The sequence below is a fragment of the Anoplopoma fimbria genome, chromosome 10, assembly GCF_027596085.1.
Source record: "Anoplopoma fimbria isolate UVic2021 breed Golden Eagle Sablefish chromosome 10, Afim_UVic_2022, whole genome shotgun sequence".
NCBI lineage: Eukaryota > Metazoa > Chordata > Actinopteri > Perciformes > Anoplopomatidae > Anoplopoma > Anoplopoma fimbria.
In genome coordinates this window covers 9,129,640-9,143,721 of record NC_072458.1, presented here as the reverse complement: position 1 = coordinate 9,143,721, position 14,082 = coordinate 9,129,640, and the positions used below count along the sequence as shown (strand labels likewise).

Here is a 14,082-nt window from a genome sequence, read left to right as displayed (position 1 = left end):
GAGAAGGAGACTGACACAAATAGACAATATATGTTTTTGATTTGCCGGCTGAGTGTGATAGAAAGAATGGATGCTACAGACGCCTCTCAAATGTTTGACAGGATGTTTACAGATCTCCTCGATGCATGCACATGTTTAGGTGTGTGTGTGTGTGTGTGAAATGTGTGTGCATCTGTGAAAAAATCCCCATCTTGCTTAAGATGGTATTGATCCTGCTCTATACAGGAGACAGATGATATCAGACCCCGGGTTGTTAAATACGTTGATATACACTCAGCGACCAGAGACAATGTACAGTAAATAAGAAATCTTGTAAAAAAGGAAAAAAAACAGCAGTGTTTTTTAACGACCACTCATTACGAGTAAATAGCAGCACTCCGGCTGATGGAGCCCTGATCGGTATCAGCTGATATTCATTACCTTGTCTTTAGAGTTGCTGATCAGAAATAACAGCTGCAAAATGGGTAAGGCGATACATAAATGTCACACAGATAGAGAGTGGTTATACTGCCTGATCCATTACGGTTAATGGATCTCCACCCGTGTCTAGCCCTACACAGACTCAAGATGCAGTCAGGTATAGGCAGCATGTTTTGGTTAGTGGGCTTCGGAAGTATTTTTGGTTCTTGCTGCACAGAATATCATCTGGTTTTGTGAACATGTTATGAGATATTGTCTTTTTCTTTGCAGCGATTTCACCGAAAGAGATGTAAAATGGTCTTTTGTCATATTAAAGTCTGCTTTGTCAAGCAGGCGGTGACAGATTTAGAAATAAAGAACAAAATAGCTAATTTTGGAGGGAGTAACAGAGTATTACAACATGTCATGAAGCTCTACCTCAAAGTAAAAAGACAAAAATCTTCACAGGCTAGAAGTGTATCATTTTAAGTGACAAAGAGAAAATGATGGAATTTTACAAATAAGGAAAAAAAAATTGTTTTTTCTTGCAATATGTTTCTGCAGAGGCTCTCTATAACATTCTGAGAAAAAAATATGTATCATATTCTGAGGCCTTTAAAAATCTGGTTCAGTATCACCCTCTGCACAGCTTTTGCTCATCTTTACTGCTGCTGCAGGTACAAATACCCAACACAATTGCCTATCTACACCGCGTTTTTTGTTGTGGCAATGCCCTCGCTCCGAGTGAAAACATACCGAGGCCTCAAAATAAAGCTCATACGCCGATCCTCATCTTAGATGGACTACAACTACAACTACAATACAATACCAGAAAGGTGCACTCTGTAGAGTCTATACTATCCACTATCCACTCGGTGTGTCTGCAACGACCACTGCTGTATGGTGTGACTGAATGAATACAACAATTTGCTAATTCCCCCCATCTAGACACCAACTGACTGTAAAAAATATTATACAATTAAGTGCAGCAGAATGGGGGATTAGACGTGGACAGACAGGGAGGTGCACACTCACTCACGGATTCGCGCACCGCTTGCATGTTAATATCGCAGAGATAATAAAACTTCATTTATACAACAGTTTTAAAACAAAGCTACAAGTACTTTACACGATTGTGGGCCCTGATGTTTCACTCCTTACAAGAAGATATCCGTACTGTTCAGACATTGTACTCAAATTCACTAATAGCTAGGTAGGAGGTAAGAATGGGACACAATGATGAAAAGTTTTAAAAGTATAAGTGCTTTCTGACAGGTAAAATGTGTAAGTTGGCGAAGAAAAAGGACCATTAAAAGCTTCAAGAGTGTCAAACAATGACCGAGGCTGTGTTCCACTCAAACAAAGCATCACTTGTGTTGTCCACATGAAAGAGGACCTGAACTTGACTCAACACATTCCTCACTGTATTTGACAGTTGGTTTCTCCATGTGACGTTTCAGCGGTTTGGATACTGATGCTGGTAGTGTGTTTTGTGTTGAGGTAAATGTGACATGCAACACTACAGGATACTTATAGAGGTGCTGCGGCTCCACGCCGCAGGGTTTTGAGTAACTCTGCTAAAGCTTCAGTACTGCGTAGACATTTCTCCATCTCCAGTGAAACGTGCAGACACAGACACAGCTTGTTCACTCAGTCATTATTGGTCTGGAAAGCCTGGTGTTATAGAACATCTGCTGATGATTGACTGGTAACTGTATACAGTAGAGAAAGCCAGTGACCACTAACACTAGATGCCTGCCCACCTGAAGGGTACATTCTGTAGGTACCGACACTGAATCCATAGAGGCCACAAAATTACACAAGTTACTGGAATATGTATATGCAGTTGTCTTTCATCCACATGGTCCTGCTTGATCTGAATGTGTGTATGTGTTTTATTTATTAATATGTTAATAAGTTATCAATATGTGTTCTGTCGTGTGTGTGCATGCCTGCGTGCATCGGTCTGTCCGTCCATGGCTAAACTCACATACTACTGAAGCAATCAGTCTAATATTTTTCTTGTGCTCATTTATGAGTATATGCTCAAGGACCTTATGTGGTTGTGGTGATTCACAGTATTTGAAAAACTTTATTATTGACTGTTTTATTTGACTGCTGACTGCTCCATCCTCTTAACCGGCCAGTAAGGGCCGCAAGGTTTTTGACAACTACTGCAGTTTAGAAATTATTTTTTCCACTACGGATTAAGAATTGTTCCTGTCCAGATTTGCATGCCCGGGTAAGCGGCAAATGTCGGCCCAGTAGCATTCCTGGTTTTCGATCAACACTGATGCATTTGATCGCGGTTCAATGGGGCAGTCTGTTCGTAGACAGAGGGTGGCTGAAAGCATTGGTGGTAGCAGACAGTGTACAGGTTGCCCTTGAATAATCACTGCAAACATACTCAATATCCCAAAATTTCCCTTGACCGGCTTCCCAGCTTCTGGGTGAAAGTGGAGGGAGAGTCTGGGATTAGTCAATTGTGGGTTGTATTCCTTCAATCAAACATTACAGCAGTGCTTGTTGCACACAAACCTGGCTGAGATTTTACTGAGTGTACCTTTCAAGTCTTGGTCTGTATTTGTGCTCTATTAAGGGCAACAATAGCCACCCATGACTTTTGTTTCACCACCTACCTCGACTGTAACCACAGTTTTCAGATACCCTCAGGGACCTTTCTATTCAGGAAACCCCCAAAAAGGGAGCCAGCATCCTGGGTCTTTCAGTCTAATCCGCAGGATGAATCCCTCCTCGGGGCTAACAGACTACCAGGGCTGCCCTAGTATTACCAACACAGTCTGTCTACAAGACACAACGTGCCATGGACTAAGCCAGGAAGGTGAGCTGCTTTACCCAACTGAAGGAGCAGAAAAACGGTAGTGCACACTGATGAATAGCAATGAATGAAGCACAAGTTGACATTGATGCAGATAGTGGCTTATTGTTTCCTCTCGCCATCATGCTTAAATTAGATTTTTTTTTTTTATTACGATTTTGAAAAGAGTAATTGCAGACCCAAAGAAACCGACAGGGAACTGTACTGTGAAAACGAAGCAGCCGAGTGGCCACAACAATGGATGTTAACAGATTAGCATGTGGAGCAAGAAACCGATTAAGGATTTCTCACCTCTGGCAGAGATGTTTATCTACTGTGTTACTATTTGTCCTCCACAATGAAATGACAACAAGAGGGAATGATGGATCAATCTCTGGACACTTATTGATTCATTCTATCTGTCAATCATGTGCAATATCTCAGAGGATGCAGATTGAATTACAATGAAATGTTTTTACCCCAGAAAATCTGTGTTTTCCAATCACACCAGTTGGAACGTGAGGCGCTGTAGGCTACAAATACATGTCAGATTATGGGCACATATGTTACTGATTGGCCTCATTGAGATTGGTCATAGCATTGCTGTTGCTTTGTTGTGCACAAATTAATTCAGTCCCTATGACAAATGATAATGACTATAAAATACTCATAGTAATGAGGTCATTGTCAGAAAGAATCCACTTACTTGAAGAGGATATTACAATGGATTTGTACTGTGTGTGTGTGTTTGTGTATGTGTATATGCTCGCGTACGAGAGAGGATAAAGATGCTAGATGAAGCATGTAACAGTATTTGTCATGTCTCCATGGGAGGTCCATTCCTCTCCACGCTCGGATCAACAGTTCTCTGACTGCCTTTTATAGACAAATGGATCATTTCACACTCAAAGATCTCTCCAGAATATTAAGCCTATTTAGAAAAGCAAAAAAAAAAGATCAGAAATCCAATTTTAAAAAACACAGCAAGCTAGTAAAGCCTGTCCACCAAAGCAAATCAGCTTTTGTCTCAAAATGTGTTTCTGCTGCTATCGCAATATTTTTTCAAGGTAATACCAAAAAGCTTATAGTGAAAATACAGCCGCTCAATCTCTCTCTGTCAGTCACCCCGTGGCACTGCAACAATATCTCTCTTATATGAATGCAACTTTAACCCTGGACAGATGATTTTTTTTTTTTGCTGGCAGTAGCTGCAGTTGTACTCTGAAGGGGCATTAGAGAAGAAAATGATTGTGGGGGGTTGAAGGGAGAGAGAGAGGCAGGAGGGATGGAATGAGACAAAAACAGGGAGATGTATAGAAAGAAGTAGAGAGGGGATAAGGAGGGGAGAGAGGGATGAAAAGATAAAGAGAGGAGAGGAAAAGCAGCGACTGCAGCTCAAGGTCGACTGCAGCCGTCTCAAATTCTGCCTCGCCAGTCAAATCCATGAGACCAACATAATGTTCCCCTTCTGAATCCGCGGAACGTTTTACGTGTGAAGTGGGGAGATGGGTATCACACGGCGCACCGACTCGCCCCATCCGATGAGGGCCGATAGTTATGGTTCAATTCTAAGAGGCCCAGAAAGCAGTTATTCAAAGCCGAAGCCAGGGAGTTCTCTGGCTGGGGTGCAATGAGAGGAATTCAATAATTCACCTTCAGTAGGTAAGGGCTAAAGCACTCCGGCAAATACACACTTGAAGCACATACAGTCCACAGTTAGGAAAAGGGGGAAATTAAGGATGGATAAGTCACGGGGAAAGACAGCAATGCTGCGCTTGGCTGGCTCTGCAGCTATTCCCGCACTCTTTGGCAGAGGCAAGTGAATTCAAGCCTCCGCAAGCGTGATTAATGATCTCCACGTAAGTGAGATTTACCATTAAGAATGTGTTGCTGCACTCAAACAATATCTGTGTTTAGAGCAGCGATGCATCTGTGTGCGAGCTGCATCTGCGTATTTGTCTTTTGGGGCAGTTGGTTCTTCAGTTTTATCCTCTTCTATAAGGTCTGCTGACCAAATAACAAAAGGCAAGCGGTCATGCTGTTCTGACATCCCACTCCTACACTGCCAAAACAAAGCACAGCATTAGAAGATCTGAGAGACAGCATGAGGGAAGAACAGAAAGAGAAGACAAGTGATGAACAGAGGGGAAAAAGAAAGAACGACGTCTGGAGGCAACTCATTTTTAAAAGTTCTACAAAGTTCCACGCCCAGTGCATTCTGCCCATTAATTGGGGATAAACTAATTTTGAACACTTTTCTCTCCTCACGCTCTCTGACTTCCTGCCACCAAAGTGCCAGTTCCTCTTGGGTGATGAAGATCAGTTTCGTATGAATGGACTTGTCAAACTTAATCTAGTTAGATAGAAAATAAACACCTTTGCCGAAGCGGTGCAAGCTGCAATGTTCTTTGTTTACTGTGCAATAAGCAAACTCTGGGTCAAGTTGTTCTCCACTTCAACATACATTGATTCAATATCTCAGCTGTTATTTCCCACAATTTATGGTTTGACACAAGGGAGTTTAAGATTGTAAAGGAACTGAGAGGCTGTAATAAAGAAGAAAAAAAACATGTAGTAACACAGCAGCCGCTGATCAACATGGTATTTATCCATAAATCACTCTACCAACCCTTTACATCATTTGATAAACAAGCTAAATGTGACCTGGTGAGAGATACTGTACTTTTAAGGTCAGGAAATTATTTTATTTATTTACCCCTGTGGAAGTTCCTCACCCAGACAATTTACTTTGATTGTGTTCATAGCAGGCATTAATAGGATCACACAATGCAATTACAGATGTACAACTCTACACTTGGCAGAGATAAGGCAAAATAATCAAGTTTCAGAAATTGAAATGTACTAGTCACACTTTAGTGTCTGTTTTATAGACAGCTGACAGGAAGTAATACTTGGACCAAAGCTGTTTCCCTAGCAACAGAATTGCAATGAAAAGGTCTATAGAAGTGGATGAGTGACCGAGGGAGTGGTTTTGGACACAGCTTGAATATTCTGCCACCAGCAGTTGAGTTTAGTTGGACATTCTGTTGCTAGTAGCGACCACTGATGTATAGTATCTGCACTTGCACTTTAATTGGCACAGTTACTGCTTACCAAGCTAGCCAGCAATTAACTCTCTAAGGCAGTATTTCGAAGGACTCTTTGTACCCTCCATTAACACCAATAAAGTTTTGTAGCATTTCAACCTACATGGCTACTGTGTTGCTAATATGACATTGCAGGTAGCCCAATTGCTTATTTATTGTTTGACTGACTGTTGTGTGTTTTAAAATTCACAAACGTGTCTGTTCTATTCTATTCTGGTATCTAACTGGCTGGCTGTGACCCCTTCCCCTTCCATGCTCCACTGCCTCCATATTGCCTGGACACCATTGCAAAACGCTCCAATGGTTTAACACGCAACACGTGGTGGGACCGGCCAAACTGCAGCACAATCAATTGGTTTTTAATGCTTTGAGTAGGCCCCGGAGCTCTTGAAGCTAGCACGCTCGGGTAATTTGATGTTAGTCACTGAGCTGGTGGCCAGATGTGTGTGTGTGTAAGGGGCAGTCTACTGTGTATGTAGCTGGTAGCGGGTTTGAGCGTGGGTCATAAAGGGAGACAGATTGGTAGCTATGATCCAGCGAGGGCAGTGACAGCTGGGGTTAGCGACTAGCAGCCGTTTGGTGACAGAGCTGGAACACAATGGGGACGGATACGGCCACATGGCTACTTCTGGCATGAAGGCATGATGAGATGTACACACCAGTACAATGCAGCTACTGACTAGTGACCGGTGCCAATGGCTCCAAGAGGCCTCACGCCATAAGGCTGGAAGATGGAGGGCCGTCAGGCAGCCGTACGCTCTGGTTGTGAACAACCAGTATGGACCACACATATGGCACTGCATAGCACATACAGTGCACACAAATATGAATCAGGCAAGCATGAGCAGTTACACTTACATAGACAATGAGGCTGTCTACCATAAAACAAGAGACTAGAGTCTGCTGGAAGATGAAGAAAATGGTATGCACATTTAAAATTTACAAATGCATTGGTATAGTCTAAATGCACGGACACATAGATATATCTATATATATATATACATGTGAATGTGTCTACAGAATTACACATACACATTTGCACATGTTGAGCAGTTAAGCTAATAAAAAATGTCATTCTTGTCATTCACTTTGTAATAATGTCTACCACCCAGCAGCTAAAACAGTCAGCTTGTTAACGAGCTAACTTTATTCCTGTTTGAAACAAGCATCAGCAGGAAAGTGCAGTCCTGACAGCAAAGGGAAGAGAAGACCCGGCGAGTTAAGATACTAGCAGGACAGGCAGGTGGTCGCGTGGCTGAAAGGCAAACCGAGTGGCTTAGAGGGCAGCTGTGTGTGTGTGTGTGTGTGTGTGTGTGTGTGTGTGTGTGTGTGTGTGTGTGTGTGTGTGTGTGTGTGTGTGTGTGTGTGTGGGCCTAGCTGGTGGCCTGCTGCGACCAGATTACATGTTCACTGTCCCACAGCGGGAGTGGAAGTGAGATGGGTAGGACTGAGTGCTAAATGGCCACAGCTGGGAGCCACGCGGCTGGTCGAGCACTCCTCCAGTCAGTGTGTGAGTGAGTGCTGGACCATCAGCTGCAGAGTCCAGTGTTTCCCAATTTGCTCAATCACAGGGACTCGCAAGCAATGTTTTTTTTTGACTCAGGCTAACAATGCTATTGAAACTTCATGGTAGCTTGAGGTAAACACATTTTTTTCAGTGAAAGTAGCAACAGAAACAGCTTATAGAAGATACGAGTTAATTCCAATTTCGGATGCCTCTTAACATTTGCACAACATGAAAATGTGCCTTGTTGGTTAACTCTTGCCAACAACAACTAAACTGACCAAGGAAATCACAATGTTAAATTTTGTCAGGGATGATAATCTATAAAAAAATAAAAATATACATTTTAAAAACTAGTGATGACATTACTGTATATTGTTGAATATATCTACGTAGAAAACCTAATTAACAATTATATAGGTTCATAGTATTATGAGTAGGGGTGTCACGATTCTCCAAATCAACGATTCCTGCAGGATACCGGTAAACTACACTGTGTCATCTTTAAATTGATGGGTTTAAATTGAACGCACCCAAGTAGACAGCGGTGGAAAAAAAATTAAAGGGGAGAATCGCTGATCCTGCTTTTGACTTCATAGGTCAAAATTGTAAGCTCATTGTGATAGATATTTGATTTAGAATGGTGACTAATTATAGGGCTTTCAGGTTCATATCTACTCACAATACAGTATGGGACACTAAAGTGTTTGTTTCACCCTATACCTTCCCTGTATCACACAAGATATGATCATAAATCCTCATAGCAAGGCGATACCTATTCACCTGCATGCATGTTCATTATGTCATTAGTACAGAATGGTGAACTTTGATGCAACAGCATTAGTTAAATCATGCAGCTGTATGAATTATAACACTGTACTATACTGCACCTCATAGGAGTACAGCTCCTTTTAACAATTTGCATTACTCCACTGTATGAAATACTTGAGCGCTCTCTGTATTGTAGTGCAGCGCACTGTGCTCTAGCACACTTTAAGTAAGACGTCTTTTTAGCTAATTTGTGTCTGTGGAACAGTTAAACGATTGTAAAAATCAAATACATGTGCCCTTGTCTGGTTCAGTGCTTCAGGGGCCATGAAATGCCTCAAGCAAACGTTAAAGCCTCTGGCAGAATGATTAAAAACCTCTAAGCAACCAAACGGGAACACTCATGGAGCTAGGATCAGCTAAAGCCCAACCTTAAAACAATTTACCAAACCACTAATGCTCTTTGTTGCTACAACATTAGCTACGCAAATCTGGGATGTATTCCAAACAATACTGTTGGCACATTACAGAAAAACATGGATCCAAAAAAGTGAATATAAAGACTGGGCTATTAAGAGTCAGACATTCTTGTCTGACTTGTTACTAAAAAGTGAAACATCCATCAAATTACACTAGCAGTAGTAAAATATGGTTTCGCCAGTGAAGAAATTAATTATTAACTCATTAGTGTGGATATTATTTTCAGACTTGCTGAGCTTCCAAAACTACATAATGGACTCTCAGAAAACCAGCGTTCTGTAGTCTTCAATCACTGACACATGACTGGATACCGTTGGATGCAATGTGACTACCTCAGTTCTACTCTGGCAGGATGTGTTGCTGGTGAACTAAATCTAATTAATAATAATGTTTCCCTGTCTGCTGTCTGGGCTGGTAACCCCGAGCAACAGTCTACAGCCCGTCTGTATTGTGTTGCGGTCTGGTAAATGATGCTCAATGGCTTCCTGGCATATCCAACACCTATAAACTCCCAACCAAAAAATAACTATTAATTAGGACAGATGGAAACATGTGGTTATCAGAAAAGGATAATATGCCTTTATAGTAATTTCAGGACAAAAGTGGTGCAATCATTTAGCTATACGAAGTTTTCATGTGGTACTTTCATTGTATGTGCATGTATGCACATTTAGTAGGTTTAACAGTTGGCCTTCAGCAGAGAAAGAAGCTTAAATGTTTTTTCCAGACAGAATCTATTTTCTGATCATTCGTATTGCTCTAAATATATTTAAAAAATCCCCCATGTTGTAAACTATTTTCAGCAGGGATGTGAAATATACTTCTTTTAACGAGTTCCTCCTAAAACCTTTCAACAACTCTGGCAAAAATATGCATTGAGGAGAAACTGAAGGCTAAGGGTGGGCCTTAATGGGAAGCCAAGGGCAGCTACTGCAGGTGATTGGTAAAGTACTTACTGTTGGTTGCATAACATATTGTTGATGAGGCATCCATGACGTACTCTGGACCTGAGGAGAAACACATAAAGTGTGAAATGATGGTGACAAAATACATTTTTCTAAAACTTAGTCAGATCCAAGTAGTATCCCACATAAAGCCATAAACGCTGTTCAAATATTCACAATATGTTCAAATACTCTTGAATCTGGGAGGTTTAAAGTGATTGCATTGGTTTTCATGCACCAAAATGGCTGAACTTTACACAGATTTTGTGACAGAAGTTGTGCCAAAGAATTACTAAAAAGAATTTCAAAGTCTGGAGGCAGCAAATCTCCCTCCTGCCTGCTAATAATTGCCAACAGTATGACTTGTGCATGGAGCACATGAATTAGGTTCCTTCTCTATTACAATAATATCATTAATGCTGCACCCAGTGCTGTTGCAAGAGGGGTGAAACATTTGCGGGAAAGACTGATAGAGAGGACCCATTTCAATAGTCAAATTTATAAGCACACAGAAAAGAGAAAGTAAAAGGAATTTGAGTGTGATGGACTGATATTTTCTTTGTTTCAGAGGTATGCTAAGCTATTACCAGAGGAAAACACAAACAGACATGCATATTCACAAATGTGGACGGGAAAGTTAAAGAGACGGTGAAACAGTGACAGAAACAATGATCAAGAGACAGGGGGAAATGGAGGAACAAACAGAGCTTTTAGATGTGCTGGAGAGAGGAATTAGACAGCTTGTAGCGGACAAACACACAGGCTGGCCACTGATCCTGGTAAAATGATTAGATTAAACAAAGACAAACATGGAATAATCTGCTATAAGAGCAATCAATCCTCTGTGCCAACCCAAACGCGTGATTTGGATCCACACCTAAACAAGCTTGATATTCTACAACGTGAAGCCAAGTCTGTTTGTTTATACATGGCAGTATTTGTTCTCCCCAGCTGAACGGGACAGCAGATAGACACAGAGGAAGCTTATCTTTAATCACATATATTCATGCAAGATGGGGCATGACCATCATGTGATTTATTTAATAGACTTTATTCTGACTCAGTGCCCCTTCGTGACTTCGAGCCGTCCCAGACCAATGTTGAGAAATGTGGTGAAATCTTTGGTTGTATTTATTATAAATTATAATTTTGGATCATTATGAATTCACTCACGGACGATTAAAAGCTTTGATTGTCAAAGTTGAGATTCCACAATGTGATTACTTCTACGACCCACGTTGGAAAACCAATCAATTAGAATGCAACATGAAATGACAAAGAATACACTAGAAAGCTGGTGTAATGAAAACATTTATTTACTGTTTTTGTGACGTCATGATAGACGCGAGAATCGCAAGATCACATATCTCACAAAAAATCCATCATGTCACGCTTCAAGTAACGTGCGGACCAATCAGAATCTTGTAGGAGCTACTGGAAGCTAGGGGCGTGGCTTAGTTGTGCACAAGACGACACAGAGAGGTAACTGAACGTTCTGAGCTTAGCACAGATGCTACAATAGCATCAGTTATATCAGAACCAAAGAGTATTTCTGAAATTTTGAGAAGAGCAAGGAATAGCACTGAAGGCTTTTCTCGATGGAAAATATGTTTTTGCTCTTCTCCCGACTCGTGCCGATAAGAGTTTGATTTGACAGATGGTTCATCCAATCACTTGCCAAGTGTTTATTTGAAAGTGCCTGCCCTTTTCCAAACAGTTTCCATTGACTGCTTCTCAGATGGTTCTGTGTAACAAACCATCTGGCGGGTCAGGTTAACGATTTACCAGACGTTCATTGTACCATCTGACATGTTTTAAAACTCATAGAGATTGTAAACCTGACTGAGATTAGGCCCATCTTGCACACTGTTGGCAGTTACAGATTAAATTAATAGTTTGCATGGGTAGAACGCAGAATGAAGAGCATTGAAAAACAGCTAATTGGATGCTACAGACTACTACTACTACTACTACTACTACTACTACTTATAACTAGATATATACAGAATTGGAGAATAGAGTTACAGAACTTCTCTACTGTGAAATGTTTGCTGTCAGAACGATGGAAGAATTAGATTGGATTGTGTGTTGTGGAGATCTGCTTATTTGGGTTCAAAGTTCAATTTTGTTTGACTTTTGCCACAAAACTTGTGCAGTGTGTGCCACTATGGCTCATGCAGCTGCCTGAGAGAGCACAGCCTCTCTCCCTCCGATGGAAATGATGGTCTATTATAGAACAATATTGAATTAAACAGACTGCCACAGGCAGACAGCTATTTGTGCAGTATGGATGTAGGGGTGTAACGGATCACAAATCTCACGCAACTGATCAGCAGAAAAAAAGGAGCAAAATAACCTTTGTTGTAGAGTTTTTGTTGTTTTGTTAAAGCAACTTTATTTTCACCACTGTCCTGAAAAATAATATAAATGGCTCTGAAGTCATTAGAAACTGTCAAAAATTCTAATTTGTATCCTTTTATTTTTTTAGAGTCAGCTACAGTGATTATTTGAATAAGAACTTACATTCCAAATATTAGGATGGATGGATGTTATAATGTGCATAACCTAAGAAGCTCCCAACCTCTGGCTGAACTTTACAGCTTGTGTTACCATTTAAAACAGCCTGTCAGCCAATCAGACAAAAAAAGGTAATTCAGCCAGTTGGCCATCGTCCTATCCAACCAGTTAGCCAGTTAGTAAGCCAGCCAGCCACATATTTAGTCAGCCATTGAGCCAGTCTGCAGAGCCAGTGATGTAAACCAGGAAACGGCTGGCTGGCGGCACCAGCTGAGATCTTGGTAGAGATCTGGCCTCGGCTGGCTCCTGTCATGTGGATCATCAAAGCTGTTTTTCCAGGAAACAAAGCCAGTCATCATTCGAGCCCACTGGAGGCTTGAAAGAACACCAGAACACTGCTGTTGGCATGGTTCATTTGCAGATTCGATAAATCAATGCTACCAAACTAGTAGCTCTAAAAACTCAACATAAGAATAAAAGAAAGAATGGCATTTACATTCGTTTCTATGCAGCTTGAGATTTTCATTACAAAGGCAGCAGTTTCCATCATAAAAGGAAGCGATTTCCTTTTGTTTAGCGTGTGTTGCTGCCTGGCTTGTCTTCTCTTTTTCTTTTTCTCTTTGTACTTGAACAGAAGATGAAGGACTCACCTTCCTGCCGTGACTGGCTGAAGGGCAATATTACAGGAAGCGATGGCAGAGCTGCCCGATATTGAAACTGTGAGGATTAATATTCCTCAAAAGCCTGGCCATTGTTTTTGATAAATCAATTTGGGAAGCCTTCCGAGAGCGGATTAGAGACGCGCCCTGGCCCACTTTTTCTCCCTCCTCCTCCTCCTCTCCCCCCCTGCCCCTCCAGCGCAGGTACTGGACCAGAGTTTTAATCAAGCGTGCCTCAAAGACGGGCACAGCAACCTTCAGCGACACTCCTTGTCTGCACCCCCCACCCGAGCCCTTCGCCACCATTACCACCCGTGCTATCCGTCCTCCTCTCCGTAGTTGTCTCTCCCTCCATCTGTCCCTTCTGTTTTCCCCATCTATCCTTCATCTCCTCTCTCTCTGCATACCAAACGGAGCCGAATGTTAAGCGATGGTGTCTGAGCGAGAGGGCACGGTGGCAGTGCCTCTTGATGTTCCGATTCGGCAGAGGGTGCTGCGTGAAATGCGCGGCGACGGGAAAACGGTTAACGCTCTTGACATCTCACACAGCCAATTTTCACGTTCCTGTTCTGTTCTCTTTCATTACTCCGCAGATCACAGCCATGAGGAATGTGGAAATTCACTTTGGAAGAGGAAGGGATTGTATCCAAGTTAGTAAAAAAAACAAAAAAACAACAACAACTTTATTGCATTAGCAGCTGAGGGAGCACAAAAGAGGTCAGGAAACTGGGAGCGAGGAAAGTGTTGTTTTTCATAGACACTTTAGTTTGTGATGGGTGATTTTATTTTTTTCTACCCTGTCAGCCTTTTTTTTAAAATCCTTTTTTTTAATGCTTGTTTTCTGATGCCTGTTGTGTTTGCCGCCTACGAAACAGATGTCAGCGAG

General features: G+C 41.6%; 1 protein-coding gene across 5 annotated transcripts in view; it reads right to left on the bottom strand.

Moving 5' to 3' along the window:
* Positions 1–14,082, bottom strand: part of rbms3 (RNA binding motif, single stranded interacting protein) — a 272,652-nt gene that overhangs the window by 20,962 nt on the left and 237,608 nt on the right. For all 5 annotated transcript variants that reach the window (XM_054605449.1, XM_054605451.1, XM_054605450.1 and 2 more), the window contains one exon: positions 10,033–10,083. In XM_054605449.1, the coding sequence (XP_054461424.1) occupies positions 10,033–10,083 (51 nt within the window). The remainder of the gene's footprint in view (positions 1–10,032; positions 10,084–14,082) is intronic.